Source organism: Panthera pardus, unplaced genomic scaffold, assembly GCF_024362965.1.
Source record: "Panthera pardus isolate Hobbes unplaced genomic scaffold, ASM2436296v1 HiC_scaffold_3, whole genome shotgun sequence".
NCBI lineage: Eukaryota > Metazoa > Chordata > Mammalia > Carnivora > Felidae > Panthera > Panthera pardus.
This window is the reverse complement of record NW_026526876.1, coordinates 23,898,435-23,919,395: the sequence shown is the minus strand read 5'-3', so window position 1 is coordinate 23,919,395 and position 20,961 is coordinate 23,898,435. Positions and strand designations below refer to the sequence as shown.

Genomic DNA, 20,961 nt, shown 5'->3' with positions numbered 1-20,961 from the left:
GTTCAGAAACATGGTATGTCTTATATTTGACGCTCTATTTAAAAAAAACACACACACATTCCTTTTGGAACTGTGAAATAACAACACACGGTCAAGAAGCACCACACTTTCACTTCTAGAGTTGATTTAGTAGGATTCCCTTAAAGGTGAGACAATTTCATGGTGTTGAATAGTGAATTTTCTGACTCCTTTGACATTGTGATTAACCATTTGACAGAATCTATAATGAGACTAGAACAACGACATAATTTACGTGTAGACACATTTTTCTTGAAGAACTATCCTGTGTGTATACAGCAGTGAAATTCTAATTTTTGAAGTCAGAGAAAATCATCTTTGTCCTCCTCCCCTCCCACACCCCCTCTTACTTTGCGATCGCTGAAGCTGCTCATGCCAATGTAAGGAGAAAGGCAGTTTGCAAGGACCAACAAAAATAAAGGCCCATTCACAAAACCAAATTCCACTAAGACGCCATTCTGGAAGTTCAAAACACACCTGTAAGCTATTGAAATTGTTACATATCATGCAATCAAACATAGTCGTAAGATATGAGATAGTGAGAACTTCAGAATGGAAGCATATACCTAATTTAAGAAGCAAACACAGACAGGGGTGCCTGGGTGGCTCAGTCAGTTAAGTGTCTGACTTTGGCTCGGGTCATGATCTCACAGTTTGTGACTGTTGGGCTGTCTGCTGTCAGCGCAGAGCCCGCTTCTTCCGATCCTCTTTCCTCCTCTCTCTCTGCCTCTCCCTCATTCGTGCTCTCTCTCAAAACTAAATAAACATTAAAAAAAAAAAAAAAAAGCAAACACAGGCAGAAGTGGCCATGTTTTGCTACCCTAAATAGCAGGCTCCATTCCCAGGAACTGCACGATATCAACAGAAATTCAAAATCTGAATTCATAGGCATGTATGGAGAGATCGTGAGCAGGTTCTTTTTCATATTTACATCTAGTAATTGTTAAGCAAAGACATATACTCTTTGGAGCTGCACTGATAGTCTCTGAAGCAGACAGACTGCTTATTCCGGTTCCCTACTTCCAAGTAGATGAATTATAGATAATAGCCTCTAAAACTCTTGAACTTGAAGCTGTTCTTGTCCCTACCTGTGAAATATAATTAGAGGAGAGCAAATCTTTCCTGCGTAAAACACTTCTGGACATCTAGAAATATTTAAATTAATCTTTAAGGCCTGGAAGGGTCTTACTATAAATCTAAGTTGTTTTCCAGACAGGGTAATGTATTACAGTTATAAGAATGGACTGGGAAAAAAGAAAAAAAGAGTACAGAAATGACCTTATTTCATAGGCAAAAAAAACTAGAGGTGCCATTATATTAATTTCTTACTATAAAAATTTCATTCTCTACAACCACTATGCATATACTTGCAAACATTCACCCAATTTCCACCATTTTTCCCTTTTTTATCTACAATAACTAAACACACCTGTTAGGAACTACTTGAAGGCTGAGGACAGTTATTAAAATCGTATATAATCAAAAACTGCACTGTATCTCATAAGACACAAAACAGAAAAGAGCCAAGACCCAAAAGGACACTTCAGAATTTAAAACGAAAGAGAAAAAATGGGGCGCCTGGGTGGCTCAGTCAGTTGAGCATCCAACTCTTGATGTGGCTCAGGTCATGATCTCATGGTTCATGAGTTCAAGCCAGGAATCACGGGCTGTGCTTGTGCTCTCTCTCTCTCTTAAAATAAGTAAGTAAACTTCAAAAAAATAAGTAAAATAAAATGATAGAGAAAACACCACAGAACTGTTAAATAATCATAATTTTAGAGTTGGATTGTATATTCTCATAAATTTCAGTGTGATCTATTTACTCTCCACATTTTTCCCCCTTAAACAAGGAGTTTAGTTTTATTTTCTCTGTGCATTTGCAAAACACTTAGGACCAACGCTTGGTGAGTTCAAGCCCCACATTGGGCTCTGTGCTGGCAGCAAGGAGCTTGCTTGGGATTCTCTCTCTGCCCCTCCCCCACTTGTTCTTGCTCTCCCTGCACGCCCCCCCCCCCCCGAAATAAATAAATACACTTAAAAAAAAAATAAAACCTCCTGTGAAAAAAAAATTACATTAAAAAAAAAAGGCCTAAGAGGGATTAGTGCCTTAGCCCTAGGGAGCTACAGCAACTGTGACTGGTCCAAGGAATTGAAAAAATATTGGGAAAATAGAACAGGAGGCAAGAGAATGAGAAATCACTGAGGAAGAGGGCCTTGAAGTGGGCCACCAGGGGGAACTGGAGGCCGGGGGGGTGGGTCTGGATGGAGGGAGGGGCCCCCGCTGGTAGCCACTGGGTGGGGGTTGCGGAGGCTCAGTATATCCACGAGGAGGTATCACTGGAGTAGGTCCACGCATCCCAGGTGGAGGCATAGGACCTGGGTGACCCATGGGAGATCCAAACGGAGGCCCTCGAGGGGGCATGCCCTTTGGAATAGGTCCGGGATGAGGCACTCCAGATGGCCATCGGAATGGTGGCTGTCCCCCGCCCCCAGAGCCTGGGGGCCCAGCATGGGGGTGTCCTAAGCCATAAAGACCACGGTGGGCTGGCTGCATCTGAGACACCCTTGGATGGGGCATCCCACCTGGTGGGAATGGGTGAGGATGTGAGTGTCCATGCCCAGGATGTCCAGCCCGTGGGGTTCCTGCTGATGGTGGGCCAAGTCCTCCAGCTCCAGGAGACACAGGTGGTGGGGGCATGGCTGGGGGGTATCCCAGGTGGAAGCATTCTAGGAGGCAGCACTGTGGTGTTGGGGGGAGGGAGGACCCAGGAGGAGGCATGCCTGGTGGAGGAAGCCTGGACCCCAATGAGATACTACAGGATTGGGGGCTGAGGGTGGATGTGGTGTATACTTTCTACACTTGCTTTAATCAATGTATATCACATACTCAATAAACTCCCCTAGGGAGAAGTGATGTAAGATTAAGGATTTGCATTTGAAGCTTTGTAAGTGTTCTAGATTTCTAAGCAAGTCCATTCATTCACTGATTTTAGAAACTATGTATTAGGTACCTAGTTAAGTGTGAAGAGTTATTCAAGACAGATTCTTTAACAGACCTATTATTTTTCTCTATTATTTTACAGTTTTCAGTGTCCTTCGGATCTTGGCTCTTTTAATGTTCTATGTCTTGGGGAGCTGTGGATACTTTTGAATAGACAAGATTTTATTTTATTTTTTTCAATGCATTTATTTAGTTTGAGAGAGCACTCATGCAAGCAGGGGAACAGCAGAGACAGAGGGAGACAGAGCATCCCAAGCAGGCTCCGTGCCGACAGCACGACGCAGGTTCGGCCCCACGAACCATGAGATCATGACCTGGGCAGAAATCAAGAGTCAGACGCTCAAACACCTGAGCCACCCAAACGTCCCGATTAGATTAGATGTTAGACTGGAAGGATGAGGCCAGTGATAAAACGAGTCTAAGTATCAGGTAGACACTCAAGAAATATTTGTAGAATGAATGAAAAAGGTCAGGCTCTGTTCTAGGCACTGAGGAAACAGATTTAATCCTCGCAATAACTGTATATAGTAGATACAATTATATTCCCCATTTTATAGACGAAGACAGTAAAGCAAGGAATGGCTAAGAAAGTTCCTAATAAATAGCAGAAACAGGACTCAAACTCAGGTGGTAAGCTATAGAGTTCTCTCCCTTTATCCCTCATTAAATAGTCTCTTATATAAGTCAATACTGTACTTACAAAAGGAAATGTGCTTCTCTCTGTTTTAATAAGTTCGGTAAAGTTAAAAATTCCAAGAAGGGCATTGCTAACAATTCCCATAAGAACAGGAAAACAAGTAATTCTCTTGGTATTACACACAACTGAAAATCTGTAATCCTTAAAAAAAAAAAAAGACACACAAATATAAGTTTTAAATTCTTAAAGCAATCATACTTTCTGTACAACTTATAAAGGACCAGGGTGGAATTAGGGTGAGAAGGAGACTATTAGTTTTTCTTTGACACTTCAATCTTTTTGAATTGTCGTAAGAATGCATTATTTTGGTAATCCAAATGACTTATTCTGTAAATAAAATAGATGAACATTCACTAACATGAAAGGATGTCAAAGATTTATATTTTATGTGACAGAAAGAGTTTCAGGGCCCTCTAATACAATTCCAATTTAGGAAATATGTCTTAGAATATGAGATTGTTCTATAAATAATGTATTTTTATAAAGGAAAACTGTGTAGAAGACATTTAGCAAACAACAGTTAGAAATATAATATGGGAAAATAAAGAAATAAAATTAGTTAGAGAATTTTCCCTTCTGTATTACATATCCCAGTAATGTTTTAATTTCCCTATTAAAAATGGGTTGCTTCGTGGATGGAACTGGAGAGTGTGATGCTAAGTGAAATAAGCCATACAGAGAAAGACAGATACCATATGGTTTCACTCTTATGTGGATCCTGAGAAACTTAACAGAAGCCCATGGGGAAGGGGAAGGAAAAAAAAAAAAAAAAGAGGTTAGAGTGGGAGAGAGCCAAAGCATAAGAGACTCTTAAAAACTGAGAACAAACTGAGGGTTGATGGGGGGTGGGAGGGAGGGGAGGGTGGGTGATGGGTATTGAGGAGGGCACCTTTTGGGATGAGCATTGGGTGTTGTATGGAAACCAATCTGACAATAAATTTTATATATTAAAAAAAAATAATAATAATAAATAAATAAATAAACATTAAAAAAATGCGTTGCTTTTTTTCTGCTTTCTGGAGGTGTAATTGACAAACAACATTTTAATCTACTTAAAATGTAGTTCATAATGATTTGACATACATATATATTGTGAAAAGATTCTTCCCATCTAGTTAACATTTCCATCACCTCAAATGTATATGTGTGTGCATATATATTATATGTATGAACACTTATATATAATATATATGAACATTTAAGTTCCACTCAGCAAATTACAATTATACCATACAGTGTTACCAACTATAGTTTCCACATTACACATTAGGTCTTCAAACCTTATTTATCTTTTTTTTTATGTTTATTTCTGAGAGAGAGAGAGAGAGACAGAGTGCAAGTGGGAGAGGGGCAGAGAGAGAGGGAGACACAGAATCTGAAGCAGGCTCCAGGCTCCGAACTGTCAGCACAGAGCCTGACTCGGGGCTCGAACCCACGAAACGTGAGATCATGACCTGAGCTGAAGTCGAAGTCGGACGCCCAACTGACTGAGCCACTGAAGCGCCCCAAGCCTTATTTATCTTATAGCTGAAAGCTTACATGCTTTTACCAGCCTATCCCTGTTTTCCCCACCCTTAGCCCCTGGCAACCACTTTTCTACTTTCTGCTTCTAGGAGTTTGACTTTTGTTTTCTACTTATAAGTGATACCACGTAGTATTGGCCTTTCTCTGTCTGTTTTGTTTCACTTAGCCTAATGCCCTCAAGATCTATCCATGCTGTTGCAAAACATGCATTGCTTTTATAACAAATCAAATCATTAATAACGGTGCCTGGGTAGCTCAGCTGGTTAAGCTTCTGACTCTTGGTTTTGGCTCAGGTCATGATCCCGCAGTGAATGAGTTCAAGCCCCACATAGGACTCTGTGCGGACAACGCGGAGACTACGTGGGAATTTTCTTGCTCTCCCTCTCTGTGGCCCTCCCCCCATCCTCTCAAAATAAATAAACTTTAAAAAATAAAAAACAAATCACGAATAAAAGATGATCCCTTTAAGAGATAGAAACGTGTGCTCTTTAAAGGATTACAGTTTCATACTTTAACTCAACAAGGACTCAAGAGTTGAGTTGCTTCTCTATAGATCTCAAGTATTAGAAGGTGGCAAGACCCCATTCATGATTCAACAGTACGTGGATGCAAACATACCTTCCGGTCACCAGACACTATGATGGCTCCATTGTAGGAAGGATCATCAGAGCCATTTCTATTTCTAAAATCATCTACTTCCAGAAGTATATCCTGACGCTTCAGTGCCTGCATAAAGTCTTCAATATTTGATCCTAATGTAATCAACGAAGGAAGACAGAATAACATCAAGGAACCCAACGTCTAAGCTTTAAAATAGCAAAGATGTCTCCTCACGTTAAGGAATGCCCAGGATAACATGGTAAGGACCTTCACTCTCTGAGAATATCCTGAGATTAATTCCGATGCTGGGACAATGAAATGTGGTCTACTGTCTTGAGTGCAACAGACTCCTTTCAGAAATATGTTCGTGGATTTTGTACTTCTTATGAAGGGAAAAGGATTTATTCCTGAGGGCTAGATTTGCAATTCTCACAGAAATAAAACTTTTTATTAGCGATTTTTATAAACTCTGCCAGATGTCTGTAATGTTTGTAGCTACAAATACTATATACAAAATACATACCTCCTAAGCTAGGCTCGTTCTACTGATGATACAAATCGGTCCTACTCATTATCTAACCTGTTGTATGTGGCCAACTCTGCAGTGATATTTACTGTCCGAGGGACCCGTTCAAGACATCTTCATGAGATGAAGGTAATTTGATATTATCCATTATGTCCATTACTTTTCTTGGTTTGAAAATGTTATCAATTTCCTTAATTTGAAAACAAAGCAAGCTCTGGACACACACACCGCTTCTCCCCCTTGCCGCTCAAGCTATTTTTAATATAGGTCTTTTTTGCTGCTCGGGTTTGTGTTTCAAAAGATCTTTGATGATAAAAACCAAGAGTAGATTTAATCCCTATTTCTCACCTGTATTGTTGATGACCAATAGACTGGTAAGAGGAGTCTGTGAGGGTTGTTCCAGAGAAAGAAAATACATACTGGATGAGAGCTCCCGACAATGAGTGGAATGAGATAACGCAACCACTATCTTCACAACAATGGTGGGGATTAAAGGAATACCAAGTAACAGTAACCTAAGTAAAAGAAAATTAAAATGCAAGTCTAAAACATCTTCCCGCCAACTATTTAAGTCACAAAACATGCCATAGAAATGCCAACTTTTGGAAATTCAACATATAAATATGGTGGTTAGTTACATAAAATGACAATGGCGTTAATCTGAAAGAGGGCTCAAAATTTTTCATAAATCATATCACACTGCGAGATTTCCAAGGATAATAAGAGCATCAAAAGAGAAGGTGAAATCCAAGTGGGTTCCTCTGGTGGGTGTGCTGATTGATCAGGACAACAGGGAAAACATTGGATGGGATATCAGGAGCCTCTAACAGCCTATCTACATAGTTTTAAAGGGAAAGAAGCCTTATTTCACACTGCCCTCAAACTTGCAATGTGTACAATTTCAAGTACCATTTTAACTTGCATCAGCTGTTGTTTTGTGTATACTTTAATTTTCATGAAACTAGATGCCATATTTAATGCACAGTTTTCAGGTCCTAGAATGCATTCTTCCAGCTCAAACTACCAGTTGGAAATCTCTCAAGTAATCCTTTTGTTTCTCTAATTAAAGTTGGTGATTCCACTCTTTGCAATGACTTCTTTCGCATCAGACCTCAGGCTCTACCACCTTCTCCCTTCACAGGGGAAAAATGAAGTCCAACCTCTCGCTGATCTTATCACCTCCCCTCCAAGGACAGAAAACATTTCCATCCCCTCAGTCTGTCCTTCTGCTGTACTAGATGTTATCTCTGCTCACTACCAAAGCTCAGTTCTTCTCAATACTGCTCTGAACCCAGACCTTTGCCACCCACCCTGACACCTTGCTTTGTTAGCTCATCTTTCATTGTTTTCATCCTACTGGCATATTCTTACCATGGCTGAAGCATTTTCTAATGTCTCCCATTGATTAAGGGGGGGGGGGGGGAGGCAACAACAAAGAAAAAAAAAAGAAACTTCCCGACTTCAATCTCTCTTCAGCTATTACCTATCTTTCTACTTCCCTCCATGGCCAAGCACCTCGAAAGAGTTATCTATTTTCAGATCTTCTCGTCTTAAAACCTTTCATGACTTCCCTTTTTGCCAAATACAATTGATGCTTTCTGCTCTAAACTGGGGTTCTCTCCCTCCTATTTACTAATCCCTTCACGTTTTCCAGTCTTGGCTCAAATGTGATCATTTCAAAGAGGCCAACACTGATCACCTTATTTGGAACTATAACGAACCTCTAACTCCCACCAGCCCTTCCCATCCCTTTACTCTATTTTGTGTCACCTACCATATAATTTATTTAGTTTCTATATTAGTTATTTGTTATCTTTTCCTCCCAGCCAGAAGGTAAACACCATAGCACCTACAACAATGCCTAGCACATAACAAGCCTCAATAAGGATTTGTGACATAATAAATGATTAACATATTTATCGGGTAATTATTTAATTAGTATTTTTCTCCCCCACACGATATAAGTCTAAAGGCCTTTTCAGTTGTACTCACTTCTGTAGGATAGTACTATAGGCACTGGAAAGACATTTATTAAACACATGAAGAAATTAATAGACTTGTTTTCTTCACGTTTGAACTTTTCAGCTCATATTGACTCATATTGGCTCATATTGAGAGATTTAAAGTAGGCTGATACTGGGGAGCCTGGGTGGCTCAGTTGGTTCAGTGTCCAACTCTTGATTTCGGCTCAGGTCATGATCTCACGGTTTGTGAGTTTGCGCCCCGCATCAGGCTCTGTGCTAACAGTGTAGATAGAGCCTGCTTGGGATTCTCTCTCTTCCTCGGTCTCTGTCCCTTCCCTGTTTGCTCTCTCTCGCTCTCACAATAAATAAATAAAGTAGACTCAATGAAAAGAAAGCCATCTGATACTTACAAGGACAAAAGAAGTTTCCTCTCGTGCCTTAACTTTAAGAAGCGGAGCCTTGCCATTGCACACACCTGTCGTCTCCAGAGAGTTCTGGTACTGATGGCCTTTCTCAATCCAGGAAGAGAGCAAGGAGCCTCTTGCATTTCAGACTCAGTTCCAGCATCCCTTGTCTCATCGACTTTCTCCTGTTTCCAAATGCCAACATCTGTAGCCATGTAGTAAACCATTATAACGGGCTACACCATTTGTACTTTCTCTTTAGAAACTTTGAAAACGACACCAGAATATTTTGAAACAGTACTTTTAACAAGTTAAGCTACCGATATCCATAACTCGTACATTGAAAATGTGTCCTTCAGACAAATATAATGGATTACAATGAGTGAGTAAATTAACTTTTGAGACTGGGTTAGGCTTCTTGGGAAGCATTTATTCTTTCAAACCAATAGCAGCGTATTACCAAGGGATTTTTGCAGAGCGAGTTTTATGCGAAAACACGAGGATAAATGTATGTAACTGAGTTTTTAAAAGGTCTGCTCTGTCATTTGGAGCTCCTCCACAGAATTACTGATGACTGACACCCCAGTGACTATTTCAAGACACTGGTTTTAAGGAATAGAAAGTCCATGAAAGACCTCTTGTTCAAATCCCACATATGCCTCGTGGCAGCTGTTATGTCTTGGCTAATCACTCAACTTCTCCAAATCTTAGTGTTCTCCCTGCATAACACAGTTATGATGGGAATGAAGAACAACGTAATCCAACAGCTGAGCACAATGGCTGGCACATAGTTAGCCCCAAAATGCCTCTAATGATTATTATTACAAACCGAACTAAGGGAACATATCATCTTATCGAGTTACCTGTTGTTAATACATTAATGAGAATTAATTTACGAGCTAAGGAAGAGGACATTTTTATAGAGAATGGCAGGTAAGAGACAAAGCCAGGACTCATGACATTAGCAGGAAGCTATTGATGATAAAGGACAAGTGGGCATTGCAAAGGGACGTGTTACTGCCATAAGAGGAAGACAAATGTTACAAAGTAATTACCCAGCACCAGGTCTGATAATGTTAGATATAAAATAATTACAATACTTTTAGGGGCGCCTGGGTGGCTTAGTCAGTTAAGCGTCTGACTTTGGCTCAGGTCATGATCGCGTGGTTCATGAGTTTAAGCCCTGCATCGGGCTCTCTGCTGTCAGTGTGGAGCCCGCTTTGGATCCTCTGTCCCCTTCTCTCTCTGCTCCTCCCCCACTTGCTCGAATGTGCTCTCTCTCTCTCTGTCTCAAAAATAAATAAACACTACGAAAATTTAAATAAAAATAAAATAACTATGATTCTTTTAAAAGCAGGCAACACTATTTTATACCTAATAGACATTCTAGGCAGAATTCCACATAAAAATCTACAAATATGACACTACATGGTAATTTTCTGTTTTTTTCTTTCTTAATTTTCTGCTAGACATGCATTATTATACCTGGCTCATCAATTGTTGATTTGCCTTCTAGATTCAAGAAGACTTCATTCAGAGTTGTCATGGAAACATCATAATTCATTATGCCCTGATTAGAACACTTTTCAAGATCCCTGTAAAGATCTAAAAAGAAGAAGGTAATAAATTAATGCAATTAAAATTGCTGATAAATATACTGAAATCCCAAAGATCACTCAGAATAGATAAATCTAAAAGCATTTTCAAATTAAAGCTGCCACAATAATCCAATAAAAACATCCCCATGTTCTCTGGTCCTTCAAATCAATTTTATTATTTTAAATCTCTTTTTTATTTCAGAAGCTTTAACATTTCTTGTATCACCATGGCCATGTGTGAGTATGTATGTCTACTTAAAAAGTCATCAAGCAGCTCCTGGATGGCCTCGTCGGTTAGGCATCTGACTTTGGCTCAGGTCACGATCTCGTGATTCGTGAGTTCAAGCCCCAAGCTGGGCTCTGTGCTGACAGCTCAGAGCCTGGAGCCTGCTTCAGATTCTGTCTCCCTCTCTCTCTCTCTGCTTCTCCCCCACTCACACTGTCTCTTTTTGTCTGCCAAAAATTAATAAAGGTTAAAAAGTTTTTTTTTAAATAAAAAAATAATAAGGCCTTATTTAACCTGTGTCTCTAACAGAAATTAAAAGTTTTTGCTCTTTCAGAAAAGAGATATTTCAAAGCTTCATTGAATGCTGACAAAGAGAGCAAATCTGGGTTTTTCAGTGAAATACATTCATGGAAATTTTAGTTGATCTCACATGAAAACCATGTATCTGATAACACACTTCATTATGTTGAAAACAGGAGGCAGAGCTCTTAGGAATAAATATTTTCATGGGTATAAGCTTTCAAATCCAACTGACAGAAGACAGAATGCATGGACACTTAGCTGTAGTCTCTGCGACCATATAGTAAGTTACCTGGAAACTTGTTTGTTCTTTCCAAGGGCAAAAGATACACAAGTTTTTCTTCACTTTCTGCTCTTAACTTGGCATCAGGGACGTGCCGCTTAATGAGGGATGTGATTCTCTCCAGATTACACATTTCATTCCTGTGTAAACTAAGGTTACAAAAGAAGCAGAAGTCTTTTGAATTCTTCTCCAACACCATGGCTCATCACAAGACAGTTTTCCATTAAATAATTTGAATATATTACAGGTGTCTCCTGCTAACTTCAGGAATCAGGTTCCCAGAAATCAGATATTCTACCTCCAAGTGCTAAATGGTAGCCTCGTTTGAATTATTTTAAATGGGAAAAAATACAGATATTACAAGTCAATTCCAAACCCCCAGCCAACTTCCTGAAATGTAGCCAAAGTAAGTTGAAATTTCAGTATACATATGATATGGATAGATAGACAGCAGGCTGGTATGTAAATACATATATATATACATATATATATGTATTTACATATTATATATAAATAAATAAAATATATATTGAGATATGTATATATAAAATCATGATAGGATGTAAAGTACATGAAACATTACTTCTGGATCATTAAAAAATTAATAGGGTCTTTAATAAATAATTGGTTTTTTTTGTAGCAAATGGCTTCTATTCATGCTAATAACTTGCTTGTTGATATGCTGTGCTTTCTAAATTATCCCACGTGATATTCTGACATCAAAGTTGATTCTGACGCATAAAGATGACTTGGAACACAATTTCAGACCTTCAGAGCCAATTGTTTCATTAAAAATCACTTGCTTTTTCTGGGCGGTGGGGGGGGGGGTGGGGGGGGGCGGCGCCTGGGTGGCTCAGTTGGTTATGCATCCGATTCTTGATTTTTGCTCAGGTAATGATCTCATGGTTTGTGAGTTTGAGCCCCACGTAGAGCTTTGCACTGAGAGTGCAGAGCCTGTATGGGATTCTCTCTCCACACCTCCTCCTCTGCCCCCCACTCCTCCCACACTATGTCTCTCCCACTCTCTCTCTCTCTCTCAAAAAAAAATAAATAAACTAAAAAATTTTTTTTAAATTACTTGCTTTTTGAAAACATAATTATAAATTTTTATATATTAGCCAAGAAATGTTTTATTGAAAGATATATAAGCATTTGGAAATCTACATGTTTTAAACCAAGAAACAACCAACAAGGAACATGTCAATGAGGGAGATACATTGTACTGTTTATTGTAAATCAATTTCCACCAAATATTAGGTTGGCTTTCTTATACCTCTAGAGGATTACATGAAATGCCACCCCTTGTATCGACAGTCATATTAAAGAGCTACTCCCATGGGTGACTGGGTGACTCAGTCAGTTAAGTGTCCGACTTTGACTCAGATCATGATCTCACGGTTCATGAGTTGGAGCCCCGCGTCAGGCTCTGTGCTGACAGCTCAGAGCCTAGAGCCTGCTTTGGATTCTATGTCTCCCTCTCTCTCTGCTCTTCCCCTGCTTGCACTCTGTCTCTCTGTCGCTCAAAGATAAATAAACATTAAAAAAAATTTTTTTAAAGTTACTCCCAGAATACATTACCTTAAATGATATCCAATACCCCATTTTTGCTTCAGAAACAAAGATGACCCTGCACATTTCAATTTCCCATTAGACAGAAACACTTTCCTATCTGAGTAGAAAGAAAGAAAGAATAAATTATGTGAATTCCTTATATGGGTATATTCTCTGCTCTGGAGACCAACACACTGAATGGGTTTTTCAGTATGAATGTAGTCTCATATGACTGAGCTTCTGGGTACAGCACCATTTCTCATCCCCATGCCTACTTTGAAGCAGGACTCAGAAATTCACTACGTCCCTCACGGGTTATCCAATGGCATAAATCATTACAAGGAGGCCCAATCTTCAACTCTCCCTTCGTGCACATACTTTACTATGTAACTTTGCAGTGTTCTCTCACCATGATCAAGGAGATCTGCTCTACCCCTTGATATCTGCCTCCACCATGCGATTTTCTTTGGCCAATGCCATGTTGCCTACTTTGGCCAATAGAGGCTTGAAATGGGCTTATGCATTGGGACTTGGTCTCTAGAGCCTTAGTCCCTGCCATGAGAATGCCTGGGGTAGTCTGCTGGAAGATGAAATACATCTAGAGTGGGGCTGTCACCTAAGTCACCTTAGGTTATCCAACGGGCCTTGCCAATGGCCATTCAACTACCAGACATAAGTGAACCCAGTCAAAGATGGGAAAATCTCTCTAAGTGAGCCCACCCTAAATTGCCAACTCTCCAACTTATGCACTAAATAAATGCTTATTGACTCAAGACACTATGTTTGGGGATGGCTTGTTTCATAACTTTATTGAGGCAGGAAGTAGTGGACATGGAAGTCAAGTATATTTTAAGGAAACTTAGTATAGGATCGCATTGCACGTCAGACAGTAAACTTTCTCTTCTTTTCACGGCGTCCGTTTCTGACTTAATTTGTTCCAGATTCTTCTTCCATACCTTTTTCTGGCTCACTGAAACTAGTCCTCCACCTGCCACTATGTCTTAGGCAGAACATTCTCCAATATTGCATCTTCGTACCCTCGATTAGTGAAACAAAGATCCTCTTAAGAAGGCAACGAAGGCTTGTAAATTTAAAAAGTTTTCCCAGAGAAAAGTTTTTTCTACTCAATAACAAAAAACTATATGAAAGTTAATATTGGAGTTTCAAAAAATCTTAAATGTACTTGTGATTAATGTAGACAGTGAAAAAAGTTACAGACAAGAAGATACATCAAGCACAGGTCTAAGAACTCAGGGGGAGTGCTTGCTTCGGCGACACATATGCTAAGAACTCATGGGGAGCTCAGCATCCCTCTGAAGCAAAGTGCATCTTTAGAATGTCGTTACTCAAATGGACTTTAAGCAAGATTCTCTTTAAAAAAAAAAAAAAGACTATAGACAATATCTCTCATGTTAAGTCCTTAAATAACTAAGTTAGAAGAAAGAAGCCAAGAATCACCAGCCAAGATGTCAGCCTCATCCATAATCTGGGTACTAAAAAGGATCACACGGTTTGTCTTCCGCTCCTTGAGGAGGTTCCAAACTTGGTGCTTTGAAAAAGGATCCAGTCCAGTAGTTGGCTCATCCAGCAGCAAAACCTACAGACGAGGAAGAGTATGAAAGTATCTTTCAGTTCCAAGTGAGGACCTTCAGAAAGTTGCATGGAAACCCATATAATTCCTAGATTCAAATACAGCCTTCCACAGGATTCCCCAGAGGCTTGTATGGCCCCCTATCACAAATTTCCTCTCATATTTGGTAGAGTTTAGACTTTAATGATAGCTTGATATCCTTCAGTACAAATTAATTTCAAAAAAAATTTTTTCCCTCTTACCTGAGGATCTCCTAAAAGGGCAATCCCAAGTGTCAGTTTTCTCTTTTGTCCACCAGTCAATTTTTTAGCAATAACGTCTTGAGTGTTTTGTATGTCCAATTCCATTATGACTCTTTTCACCTATCAAAAAAAACCCATCTACATAATACAAAATATTTTACTTCAATCAGTTTTTCTAATAATCAGGAGAAATCTATTCTAAGAACTTCATCAACTTTATTTATGAAAAAAGAAAGTAATAGTTAAAAAAAATATGGTCACGAGGGACGCCTGGGTGGCTCAGCCAGTTGAGCGACCGACTTCGGCTCAGGTCATGATATCACGGTTTGTGGGTTCGAGCCCCGCGTCAGGCTCTGTGCTGATGGCTCAGAGCCTGGAGCTTGCTTCGGATTCTGTGTCTCCCTCTCTCTCTGTTCCAACCCCGCTCGTGCTATCTCTGTCTCTCTCAAAAATAAATAAACATAAAAAAATTCTAAAAATATGGTCAAGAGCAAAGTAAAGTATTTTCAAAGCCACCAATTTGAATATGTTCACCTACCTCTTGTTCCACTTCCTTGGACTGAATCCCTTTTATTTTAGCAAATAGCCTGAGGTTTTCTCTCACAGTCAGAAAATCAAATTGAATATTGAATTGTGGACAAAATCCAATGTTCATTCTAGTTTCTTCCATGTTCGTTATTTCAGAGAGTTGGGTATTATAAATAGTGGCTGATCCTAAAATAGAAATTTTATTTTATTTCATTTTATTTTAATGTTTATTTTGAGAGACAGAGAGAGAGACAGAGACAGAGAGTGAGCGGGGGCGGGGCAGAGAGAGAGGAAGACACAGAATCCGAAGCAGGCTCCAGGCTCTGAGATGTCAGCACAGAGCCCGATGTGGAGCTCGAACTCATGAACCGTGAGATCATGACCTGAGCCGAAGTCAAACGCTTAACTGAGCCACCCAGGCACCCCTAGAAATTTTATTCACCACCAGGATAGTAACTCTGTGAAGAGTGATAATATGGGATACTAGTTGAAGAAACCTCACATTTTATAATTGTATAATTAATACATTTAATTTCAGATTATTTAATTTCAGAAATTCAGATTATTCTCAACACAAATATCAGGGTCTATGGCAATGCCAAGAATACAGGGAACGGCAAACAATAGCAAAGCGGAGATACAAGCTTTCTCATGAATTTATATAAATATGAAATAAATATTTCCTATTCTAAATTACGCAACTGTGTAAACAGCCTGCTTAATAAGCCGCTTGTGAAACTATTTCCTTACCTTTCGTAGGAACAGACAACCCACTAAGAATGTTCAGCAGTGTCGATTTACCAGCGCCATTATGTCCAAGGATTGCGGTCACTTGTCCTTCATATATGTCAAGAAATATGCCTGTTTTAGGATAAAAGGTGAAAAGTAGCCTTTGGACCATATTCAGATGGAATGGACCTTAAAAAAGTCACAAGAGTCAAATGTATCTTAGCACTTCATTTCACTGGTATTCGGAGATGTCCCCTGTAAGATGACGTATTTAGTTGTGTCTATGAAGAAAAAAAACCTTAATTTCTCTGGAGAAATTGGATCAAGACTGAGAAATAAATGTCTGCCTTTCTCCCTGCCCAAATCCTTTGAGTGTCAATGAATATATCAATTTGATGTTAAAGAATAGCCTTTGCTACCAGGAATAAAGCAGAGTAAAGAGAGTATTTGCTTCCTGGGTAAAGGAAAGCGGTGTGGAAGAACATTCCACAGAGGCTCCCAGAGCGGAGACAGAAGGGCCAGATATAGAGGGAAGGGGTATTTATTCGATATTTAGAGGGAGGGTGGACCAGTTGAGGAGAGGATCGTAAAGTTTCCCCAGGCACTGGTCACTGTTCTGTTCCGTATGACAAAAGTATGGACGTGGCCTCTAGAGGGGGTCTGCTGGGACCCAGGACATGTCACAGGCATTTTTTTTTTTATATGAGTGCTTAGGACTTGATCGTGTTTTTCTTTAATATTTGAAAAATTATCTGACTCCATGGAGAAACAATAGAGGTCCATTAGCATCCTAGAACTTTTAGACATTCTCTAAAGATTGACAACAGATGGAATTCTATTGTCAGAGAATATAAAAACCAGGCAAACCGCTGCCCAAAACAGATGATGGAAAGTTCTCTGAAAGTAAAAACAATGCTGGTGATACTTCAAGCTCCGTTTAACAAATCTAAGTCACAGATTATAAACTTGCCTAAGTGGTGGGAACGCAAACGGGCACAGCCGCTTGAGAACAGTGTGGAGGTTCCTCAAAAAGTTAACAAGAGAACTACCCTACGACCCAGCAATTGTACTACTAGGTATTTATCCAAAGGATGCAAGAAGCTTGATTCAAAGGGGCACATGCACCCCAATGTTTAGAGCAGCACCATCGACAATAGCCAATTTATGGAAAGAGCCCAAATGTCCATCGATGGATGAATGGATAAAGATGTGGTATATACACACACACACACACACACACACACACACACACACACACACACACACACACACAATGGAGTATTACTCGGCAGTCAAAAAGAATGAAATCTTGCCATTTGCAACTATGTGGATGGAACTGGAGGGTATTATGCTAAGCAAAATAAGTCAATCAGAGAAAGATAAATATCATATGATTTCACTCATATGTGGAATTTAAGAAACAAAACAGATGAACATGGGGAAGGGCAGGAAAAATAATGTAAAAACAGAGGGAGACAAACCGTAAGAGACTCTTAAATACAGAGAACAAACTGAGGGTTGCTGGAGGGGAGGGGGCTGGGGATATGGGCTAAATGGGTGATGGGCATTAAGGAGGGCACCTGTTGGGATGAGCACAGGGTGTTATATGTAACTGATGAGCCACTAAATTCTACTCCTGACATCATTATTACACTATATGTTAACTAACTTGAATTTAAATAAAATGAAAAAAACCCAGCATAATTAGTACAGTCTTGTTTTTTTAAATACTATATGTAAATATATTATCGAGGACTATCCCTCATAGCAGAAATGTGGTTTTTAAAAATTTTTCTTTTTATCTATATTCATCCTCTGATTTTGCACTATGACTATTTGTATTTTCAGGAAGCAAAAAAAAAATTATTTTCATTAAAAACATCATCGGGCGCCTGGGTGGCTCAGTCGGTTGAGCGTCCGACTTCGGCTCAGGTCATGATCTCACAGTCTACAGGTTCGAGCCCCGCATCAGGCTCTGTGCTGACCGCTTGCTCAGAGCCTGGAGCCTGCTTCAGATTCTGTGTCTCTTTCTCTCTCTGCCCCTGCCCCGCTCACGCTTTGTCTCACTCTGTTTCTCAAAAATAAATAAACGTAAAAAAAAAAAAAATTAAAAAAAAAACGTCATCAAAACAATGAAGTTTTTCTCTTTACCTTGCAATGCTACTTTTTCAGGCTTTCCATCGTATTCTTTTCTAATATTTCTGATTCTGAAAGAAGATTAAGCAACTTTGAGGTAAGTACATTTTTGGATAACATAGATTATGTTAACTGCCAATAATACAGTTTGCAATTGCACCTGAACCTCACAAGGTAGGGTGTTGCGTTCGTAATGGGATCCAAGGAGGGCAGTGGTAAAAGCTCATACCGCCCCCCAAAAGCTTTGCCCGGACCTGCTCATACCCTTATCAAACTGGGCATTTCATGTACTCCAGGTGTTGTCCTCAGTTTGCAAATGAAGAAAAAGCCACTATTGTTAGAAAGGAAGGAAAGAAGAGGAATAAGAAGGGAGGAGGGGGGAGAGACTTTCCCTCAGTCCTGCACCCCTCTCCAGCTATTAGTTAACTGTTCATCTCCTTCACGGGCACATTTATCAAAATATAGTCTCTACTCTCTATTTCCATTTCTGTATCTCACATTTACTCCCAACCTAAAGCAACATAGCTTCTGACCCTACAACTCCATTGAAACTATCCTCAGCGAAGACACCAATGACATTCTACTGAATCCAATGGACATTTTCCAGTCATTGTTGAATGCATGCCGTATTAATGGAGCACCTGGGTGGCTCAGTCAATTAAACATCGGACTTTGGCTCAGGTCATGATCTCACGGTTCATGAGTTCGAGCCCCGCGTGGGGCTCTGAGCTACAGCATGGAGCCTGCTTTGGATCGGATCCTCTGTCTCCCTCTCTCTGCCCCTACCCTGCTCTCACATGCTCTCTCTCAAAAATAAAATAAACGTTAAGAAAAATAGATGCTGTATTAAATATCTACTTGCTCTTTTCTTCTTTCAAGGCTTTATTTCTTTGGCTTCTACCTTCTTGATTTTCATATCATTCTCTTACTTTTCTGCTCAGCATACTTTATGGATTCCTTAAACTGGATTCCACACTATTCCACTATTTTTCTTATTCTCAAATCTCTGCTATACAATATTACCCACTCTCACTGCTTCAACTCTTACTGAGATTCTAATGATTCCAAAATTTGTGTCGTTATGCCTGTCTTCAAAGTCTCAAAGGTACAGCTTTTTTTTTTTATTTAAAAAAATTTTTTTAACACTTATTTATTTTTGAGACAGAGAGAGACAGAGCATGAACACGGGACGGGCAGAGAGAGAGGGAGGCACAGAATCTGAAACAGGCTCCAGGCTCTGAGCAGTCAGCACAGAGCCCGACGCGGGGCTCGAACTCATGAACCACGAGATCATGACCTGAGCCGAAGTCGGCCGCTTAACCGACTGAGCCACCCAGGCGCCCCTCAAAGGTACAGTTTTTTGCTGTATCTCCTCACCTCAAAACCACACAGCGTATATTATTTTTTCCCTCTAAACCACCCCCACTTCAGTTCTCTATGTCCTTTGGTGTTTTCAGCATCCACCCAGGAATACGAACTAAATGCCTAAGAAACGTCCATGATTCTTTCTTTACCTCTTTCTTACCTCCACCTGTGGCCCACACAATTATTATAATTTAACCTTATGGATTTATGAATGTAACTTTATGACTTTATTTGTATTATCCCTTTGTCACTTGTCCGTGACCTTCCAGTCCAGATTTTTGCCGTCTCTCACCTCGACCTCCGAACTTGATGGTCAGTTATCCATTCGCCTCAGCCTAGACCTTTGTCTCCAATGCAGAGGGCACACCAGGGACTACATTTCTCAGAAATCCTTCTCTGTATTGGACTTAAGAGACCTTGGGCAAGTGAAGACAGGCCATTGTTCCCTGAAGGTCATGGGGGCAGACACATGGGCAGACTCCAGATTTGTAGCAGCTGCTCAGACTTCTTGACAAACCCCGTTTTGCTGCCGCAGGTTAAGAAAACCGGTGGGCATTTGTCCAGAGAATCCCCCCATTCACAGTGGTTTACCAGCAAACTTGTCGAAACCCACCCATTTCCACACATCAGGATAAGGTCCTCAGCGGCTATGCCCCTGACTTTCTGGCTACAACTCTCTTGCATCTTCCTCTTCTATCTTTAGTACTTTTATGAATTCTTCATCCCCATACCAAATCCCTTTACTTACACGGTATTTCCAGCAACTCCTTTTCCTGACCAACCCCAGACTGACAACCTCTGACCTGTTTCCATTTCTCCAGCTGTGTTGCCTTCAAATCCAATCCATAAAGCTGTCGAACAAAGGTCTGGTTGTCCAATTTGCCTCCCTAAAATTACTTGGTGATTTCCCACACTACACAGGACAGCCTGTCCTTCTTAATTTGGCAGACAAAACCCTATGTGATCTGATTTGGCCCATACCGCTCACGATTTACTCCTCCTTCTTCTAGCCTTGTGCTTTGAGCTCTGAAATGTCATTTTCTTGTCATTCTTCACACACACACACACACACACACACACACACACACACACACACATTGTTTCTTGCTGTGCTATGTTGCTCACATCATACTCCCTGGTTGGAAGAACCTTCACATGCCCCACCACAATTTCTGTGACCAAGACCTTTTCCTTCCGTAAGGCTCACCTCAATAGTCATCTCCTTCTGACCTTTCCCACCACCCTTAGGCTGGGCTGAATGATCCTTCTCTCTGATGGGTTATTCTCTGCAGTCAACTCTACCAATCTTTTTACTAATTATCTATATAACTGCCTGCTTTCCCCTGGGCTGTGCCTGTCCTGAGGTTGACGGCCGTCATTACTCTTTGAATCCTAGATCTGGCAGAGGGCTTAATGGATGGTGAGCAAATGAATGAAGTAACTAATTTGCCAGCAGCAATAGTCTGACCCCGAACGATCAGAGGGGCTGGTTTGAGGCACGTTGGGCTACCAAGTATAGAAGGAGGAGCTGTCAAGGTAGGTGACAGGAGAGTGCAGGTTTAGACAGGCTAGAGCTCTCGTATGTCCCCCGGAGTTCAGTTCATGTCAGAGTATTAATGCCAAACTGGATCTCAGACCACGGGACAGAACTGCTGGCGGCATCCACTTAGGAGAAGTG

At 40.3% G+C, this 20,961-nt stretch overlaps 1 protein-coding gene across 1 annotated transcript in view; it reads right to left on the bottom strand.

Annotated features, from left to right (window-relative positions):
• ABCA10 (ATP binding cassette subfamily A member 10) overlaps positions 1-20,961 on the bottom strand; it is a 75,784-nt gene that overhangs the window by 28,359 nt on the left and 26,464 nt on the right. Inside the window, exons 11-23 of the mRNA XM_019466413.2 lie at positions 17,934-17,989; positions 15,804-15,914; positions 15,064-15,239; positions 14,526-14,645; positions 14,151-14,289; positions 12,720-12,810; positions 11,151-11,290; positions 10,220-10,339; positions 8,741-8,939; positions 6,715-6,881; positions 5,859-5,992; positions 3,720-3,857; positions 369-476 (exon numbers count right to left, since the gene is read on the bottom strand). Of these exons, the coding sequence (XP_019321958.2) occupies positions 369-476; positions 3,720-3,857; positions 5,859-5,992; positions 6,715-6,881; positions 8,741-8,939; positions 10,220-10,339; positions 11,151-11,290; positions 12,720-12,810; positions 14,151-14,289; positions 14,526-14,645; positions 15,064-15,239; positions 15,804-15,914; positions 17,934-17,989 (1,699 nt within the window). The remainder of the gene's footprint in view (positions 1-368; positions 477-3,719; positions 3,858-5,858; positions 5,993-6,714; positions 6,882-8,740; positions 8,940-10,219; positions 10,340-11,150; positions 11,291-12,719; positions 12,811-14,150; positions 14,290-14,525; positions 14,646-15,063; positions 15,240-15,803; positions 15,915-17,933; positions 17,990-20,961) is intronic.